This window comes from Hipposideros armiger, unplaced genomic scaffold, assembly GCF_001890085.2.
Source record: "Hipposideros armiger isolate ML-2016 unplaced genomic scaffold, ASM189008v1 scaffold_451, whole genome shotgun sequence".
Classification (NCBI taxonomy): Eukaryota; Metazoa; Chordata; class Mammalia; order Chiroptera; family Hipposideridae; genus Hipposideros; species Hipposideros armiger.
The window spans coordinates 387,700-395,088 of NW_017731801.1; the positions used below are offsets into that span (position 1 = coordinate 387,700).

At 35.3% G+C, this 7,389-nt stretch overlaps 1 protein-coding gene across 1 annotated transcript; it reads left to right on the plus strand.

Moving 5' to 3' along the window:
* The first annotated feature begins 6,054 nt into the window (after positions 1-6,054).
* On the plus strand, positions 6,055-6,757 carry LOC109395041 (transcription elongation factor A protein-like 4). Its single transcript, XM_019665747.1, is given in 3 exon segments — positions 6,055-6,475; positions 6,478-6,630; positions 6,633-6,757. Coding segments are annotated over 3 exon segments (603 nt in total). The 5' UTR covers positions 6,055-6,135; the 3' UTR covers positions 6,743-6,757.
* Positions 6,758-7,389: the final 632 nt, after the last annotated feature.

Genomic DNA, 7,389 nt, shown 5'->3' on the forward strand with positions numbered 1-7,389 from the left:
AAATGACAGCAGTATGATGAACAATACCTTGGTAATAGCTTACATGATTTTCATTGGTTTTGTCTCCACTATCACTGTTTCTTACAGGGTTAAGTGAACTATGCTTTAGAGCGCTCATTTTTCGAGTTTGCAGTAACAATGGGTCTAATTATACACACTGAAGTTAAAGATTCAATTTTGACCTGTGTAGTGAAATCCTCTGCAGTGCAGGAACATAAAAATTATAGCTATAATAATAAAGCAATTGTTAATGTTGCTGAGAAATTAATATATAACTATTAATGTGACAAAACACATATTTCAGAGAAAAGGCTGTAAGATTAAGTTAGAGCCTTAACAACAAAATAATATAGCCATGCTAACATAATAAAAATGGTGCTCTGTGATAAAATTAATAAAAAAGTGGATAAAACTGTTGCATCTATTAGAAAAACCTATACAAATAAAGAAGATTAAACTCTAAACATGGAGCTTTATGAAAGGCTGACAAGGAGTGTCAAGTGAAAGATGTTCATCAATTCAAAACTGAGCAGACATCAGAATTCATTTCAAACTTCAAAATATTTTCATGTCTTGTGTGATTTCAGATTTTAAAATTTTCTTTTACATCAGTGGTGTTTCAGTTGGTGCTTCAGGAAGAAGAAGCTCAGTAGGAGTTAGTAGTTTAAGCAATTTTGGTGGTGGTGGGGATAACTTCAGTGAAAGACAAAAGGCGGAGAGAGCTGAATTGAGCAGGATAAACCTTCCACCCACTCTGACACCTGTGAAAGAAAATGGATGTGGAGAAGGACTGGGTAGGGCTTCAAACCATGATACAGATCTGAAAGCGTATTAGGTATCCCAGTGGGCAGCTCTGCTTAAAGATGGCCGTCAGTGAAATGTTGTGTCCTTCTAATCTGCTCACAATGCCGAGTCATTGCTGGAAGTTGCCCATAAAGAGTTATTTTAGGCTCATAAACTGAAGCTTATCCTGAAGATCTGAAACTGAGGCTGATCAGCTAATGGCATTCCTCTTAATCAGGAAGTTCTTTCCTGAAAGGAGATCTAAGTTCCTTTCTGTGGCTGCCATAGCTGGATAATTTTATTTGAACTAAAACTTGTAAAATTTATCAGTTTGTCTATGTGGTATTTATTCCCCAGATTCATTCAGTGCATATCAAAATGTCAAGACTTCAAGAGACTGTGATGAATGTGAACTATTTATCTCAAGGAGCTTAAAATCCGATTGTAGAAAAATAACAGTAAATAGACAATTAAAATAGATTATGGCAGATATTATAATAGATTAGATATATAGGAAATTCTGTTTGAACAAGGACTGACTCCCAAACCCAGCCTTCAGGGACTCCTAAGGCTCTCTAGAGTACGTGTAGATAAACTGAAGTCTAAAACAAGCAAAAAATATCCCATCTAAGAAAAGATAGACTTTAAAAGTATATATTAAAGACCATATTTTAGAGTATTATCTTTTGAACTTGGTTTAACTTATTTAGACTAAAGTTAGACTGGATGCATGTGCCTACTTCTTTTCATACACCAAATTACCCAAAAGTAACCAGAATATATATTTTCAAAAAGTAAATCCACAGGAGCACAAAAATGAGAAAAGATAGCATCAGCAGAACAGAAATTAGAAAGCCCATGGGATCAGATCGATAAAAGTACTTGAAAATCAAAGCTCAGTTTATGCCTGAGTAAATTAAAATGGCAAAGATGGGAAAACTAGCCTCAGAGTAAGCCAAATCCAGAGGAACAGATGATCTCTGCGACAACAGAGAAATTAGCTGAAAAGGAGGCACAACCAAGAGACTACCACACCCCTTTCTTAGTCCCAGAATTCACAAGGCTTGAGCTGAATAGCAGGCAGTCATTGTATATTAAAGGAACTAACCACCTAGAGAGGGCTTTTGGTGGAATATGGACCAAACAGAATAAGAAATAGTGATGTATGTCCAGTTTAGTCTTTGCTTTTCCTGTCCAAAACCATCAAGCATTCTTACATAGATGCAGTTCTAAAAATGTGCTCATCTAACAGAGTAACTGTTTCTGGTACAACTAAGAATATAATTTTCCACTGTCCCCAAATTATCGTTCTGATTTCTTATACTCTGAGAGATGTCCATCCTACACTCATGAATTTCTTTCATGATTCAATATTGATATTCTATAACTTGTAAAGTGTAAAGTTTATTACTAGCAGCGATTTTTATGTTTCTATTTCAGCAGGGACAAATAATTTCATGACCATAAAGCATAAAATATTAATATAATCGATTTAAAATATGAAGTTGACTGATGCTCCAAGGTTATGTGAGCCATTTTCTTTAGCCAAAACTACAGGTCTTTGGATACCACACCATGGTAGTAGAAAGATGAGTCTAAGGGAGGCTAAATCCATGTGGATAAGCTCATGTGTAATCTCTGTTCCTGTGATCATAGCCAATGATTAGGATCTAATTAAATAGGAACAAATTGGCAAGAGAGGGAAGATGAACGCCATTTATAAGTGGATCATCTTGTCTACCTGATTATTTAGAGCTGCATGTACAATAGACTTTTGATATGAATTTGCTAGGGTAGAAATTCTCTCTCATTATAGTTTATTCTTAACCATATACAGTTTTTCCAAACACTTAAAACAAGCCCTTTAAATTTCCCCAGCCATTTCTCTGATTATCCTGCAATTCCATGAATCACCATCCAAAATTGAAGTATTTCTCGGCTTCCATTTTTCTTTTATGGATATAATGAATCATGAAATTAACTATACTATTTGGAATTCTACTTAGTAATAGAGATTCCCTTTTTCATTTTAATTAAAAGCCACTACAATGTTGGGCAGTTGTTCATATCTAGTTGATACGAGAATATCCTGCACGTAAGTATATAAAACAAACTTAACATAAAATAGTTATATGAAAGATTTATTGTTATATTTTAATTGAGGGCTATGAAAACTTATTTAAGCAGGGGACTGCAATATCCACATATCTTTAGGAAAATAATTCCAGCAAAAAATATGAAAGATACATTTAAAGGAAAATAATAAGGGCAGTGCACCCAAGTGAAATAATTATCTATTAATCCAAGTGAGAAATGACAAAACATAGAATAAAAATATTGTTGCAAAAAGGGAAAAGTTATGTACAGAATAACATTTTTGAAATGCAAACTGTCTTTATAATTCTAAGATTATAATTTAAAATGTGCTTTTAATTTGATGACAACTTTGTTGATTATAAAGTCCTATCTATGGGTTTACCTAAATTAAATTTATTGTTAAAAGATATTAAATACTTATACATTTTTCCTCTCAAAATTAACAGTGCTCGTAGGGAAGCATTTAAAATATTAATGCACTTACTTTCGAGGGATATAGATTTGTGCAATCTGTCCTTTAATCTTTTCCATTTTTATGACCCTACTGCAATTTGTTTGAAGGGACATAAATGCCAATATTTGGATCAATTCAAAGCAGACATGGAAATAGAATCTGTGACTCTGTATTCTAAAGATTGGGGCAAGTAAACCGATAGCATGATGACAAATGAAATTATAGAATTAGCATATATAAATGCAAAATACTGATCAATATTTAAGTGTTAGTCTATCAAGAGGCCATATCTTTAACAGATAATTATAATATCCTATGGGAGAAAAAAGTTCACATATAGTCAGGTCTGTCTATCTATCATCTTTGTATCTCTCTATCTAAATTTGTATAAACCACTTGCAGAAAGAGGCTAGAATGAATTTTGTGCATTTTAGGGGAAGAGTCTAGAAAAGCAATTAACTGATATGAACAATAAATTGCTATAGGAAGATAAACACATTTTTTGCAGACTTTTACCGGGTAAAAATAACTTTACAAAAATGAATTCCTGGTCTGCATTTCTTCTAGTGCTCATGCATTTTTTCCCAGATTTTTACATTTTTGTTGTTTTGTTAATTTTATTTTTTATTTTATACATTTTATTGGGGCAACATTGGTTAATAAAATTATATAGGTTTCAAGTGCACAATTCTATAATACATCATCTATGTATTGCACTGTGTGTTCACCACCCAGAGTCAGTCCTCCTTCCATCACCATACATGTGACCCTCTTTACCCTCCCCTACCACCACCACCTTACATTCTGGTAACCACTAAACTGTTATCTGTGTCCATGAGTTTTTGTTCATTTGTTTGTTTGACTTCTTTTTTGCTTTCAATTTTATATCCCACATATGAGTGAAGTCATATGGTTCTCAACTTTTTCTGTCTGACTTATTTTGCTTAGCATGATAATCTCAAAATCCATCCATGTTGTCACAAATGGCATTATTTTATTTTTTCTTATGGCTGAGTAATACGGGGTCTGACAATCAAGTTTGCAAACTCATCCTAGGAAAAGTGCTATATACGCCATTCCTGAATATCACTATGGTCCACTTGGGAAGCTGTGCACCAACGCCAGCACCTAGTCCACCCTTCAAAGCAATTTTGGAACTCTTTCTGGAATGGCCATCAGAGCTGTCATCATATTACCTTTGATGTCCTGAATATCATCAAAATGTCTTCCTTTCAATATTTCCTTTATCTTTGGGTAAAGAAAGAAGTCATTGGGGACCAGATCAAGTGAACAGGGAGGGTGTTCCAATACAGTTATTTATTTACTGGTTAAAAATTGCCTCACAGACAGTGCCATGTGAGTGGTGCATTGTCGTGATGCAAGAGCCATGAATTGGCAAAAAGTTCAGGTCGTCTAACTTTTTCATGTGGCCTTTTCTGCACTTCCAAATAGTAAGCTTGGTTAACTGTTTGTCCATTTGGCACAAATTCATAATGAATAATCCCTCTGATATCGAAAAAGATTAGCAACATCATTGCAACAAGTTTGCGAACTTAATTGTCAGACCTCTTACAATATATGACTTGCTTCTTCTAATAGACCTTTAATTACCCAAAAGCAGGAAATATATTTTCATTGCATATATATAATTTTAAATATATATTGCCTTCTCTTCTATGGCTAATACTTTTGTCACAAAACGTTATGTTGAATATGCTAATGAATATTTGTCTATTGATTAATATGGTTATAATTTGATGCACAATGTTCAGAATTATTTTAATCCATTCTATGAAAATAAAATTCATATCAGACAATGTTCTAAAAACTACATCTTCCTTTAATCCTTACAAAAAAGTATCTATATATACATATATGTATATAAATACACACACAGTTTCATTATTCCCTTTTAAAGATGAGGAAATGAGACACAAAATGTTAATTAACTTTCCAAGGGCCATGCAGTAAATGGTAGAGCCAGGATTTAGAATCGGGCTGTCAGGCTCAACAGTCGATATTCTGATGACTAATCCAGTTAAGATGAAATATGTGATTTTTCTTTTTCAGTACAGTTTACCAACTGATAAGCCACCCCCATTGTCAAAAAATGTAAGGTTAATTGGAACTTTCATAAAAAGAAAAAAAAATGTCAAAAATGTTTTTATTGTTATTATTATTTTTAAAACTATACCCAAGTATTCACACCTCTTAAGCAAAGGAGAAAATGTACCCGAATTTATACTTTCAGATTTCCAAACCCTTCTGTGCGGTAAGGACTGCTGTAAGCAGTTTATACACTAATTCCCCTGTATTTTTTTTCCACATGTAATTGACAGGCAATTAAAAAAATAAATAAAACCTAGAGTTGGAATGGGCACAGAGTAACAGGCACTTTCCTTTACATGTTATGGGTATAAATTGCAGCATATTTTTTAGTGCAAAAGTTGTCGACATCTAAATACATTAATATAAAGAATATATCTTTAGGTTAGTCACTATTTGGGAGGAAGGAGAATTCCTCAGCCGAAGGAGGGCCTCAAGGGAGACGTGCAAGTGCTTAAGTGGGACGGACAGAGCCTGCCTCCTGGTCCGCAAACTACAGAGCCTCGCCCTCTCTCTGGACTCACTGTGATTCAGCCCCTGCCCCAATTGAGAAGCCAAGCAAGAAAATTGTTACCATGATTAAATCTATCCACGTTGTTTGGCTTTGGAACATAAGCCAAGTTATCCTGCAGAAGCCCCTCGGGGATCAGTTAATTCCGTGGCTGGTCAGGTCTGCATGGAGGAGACATCTCAACATGGAAAAACTCTGCAGTGAAAATGAAGCAATACCTGAGAGCCAAGTAAAGACGGAAAACCAAGAGCAGGCACAGGATGCGGGAGAGCCAGAAACAGCTCATACTCTGGAAGACAAGAAGTTAGAAAATGAGGAAAAGCTAGAAAACAAGGGAAAGACAGATGAGGAAATACTTAATGATAAGGAAAATCCAGAGGAGGGAAAGCCAAAAGAAAAGGGAGAGCCAGAGAGCGAGGGGAAGCTGGAGAATGAGGGAAAGCCAAAAGAAGAAGGAAAAGCAGCCAGCGAACCAAGGGCTGCAGGAAAGCGCCCAGCTGGGGATGATGTACCCAGGAAAGCCAAAAGAAAACCAACAAGGGGCTGGCTCAGTGCCTCAAGGAATACAAGGAGGCCATTCATGACATGAATTTGAGCAATGAGGAGATGATAAGAGAATTCGATGAGATGGCTAGAGTAGAGGATGAGGTGAAGAAAACAAGACAGAAATTGGGGGGGTTTATTGGATGCAAAAAAGTTTACAGGACCCCTTCCACCCAAGGGGCCCAAGGGAACTCAGGGATGGCTGCAGGGCCCCACAAAGGGGCTTTGAAGACATTCCTTTTGTGTAGTGTCCCCTCAGGCATTTGCCAGGCTCTGGGCTGTAACCTTATGCTAATACTTTGCTTTAGGTGTTACTCTTATTATGTAGCTGCAGCCCTCTACACTTCAGTAGCAGATTTTCATCCCTTGCATGGAAAAAATGTCTGTGGTTCATTGTAAAATTAAAATAATAGTTTGCAGAACCACAAAAAAAATTTTTAAAAATAAAAAGAATATATCTTTAGATACAATCATTTTAATTTTAGGAGTTATCCTTCATACATACTAGCACTTAGTAGATATGCAGTAGTACATATTGCACTATTATTTGTAATAATGATAAAGTGTCAGTAGCCTAAATGTCCTGTGAACAAGGGACCACTTAAATACATGTGAAAGAACAAGGAATGAGGTACTTCTTGGTTGTATGATTCTGGCAAGTTCATAAAAAATTTTTGTCAGCAGATATAAGAAACTAATAATATGGAAGGTAGACAGTCATTAGAGGGAAAAATGACAAAATGATGGGGCTTACCCTAACAGAGCACAGCAGCAGTACCTATTTTTGAGTCCAAGGCAATATAACCTGGCAGTGCTATCTCCCATCCATTTCAGTCAAGTAGACAATTTCTTTCTGTAATGGAGTTTAGTGTATATACAGAAAGATAGAGAAAGG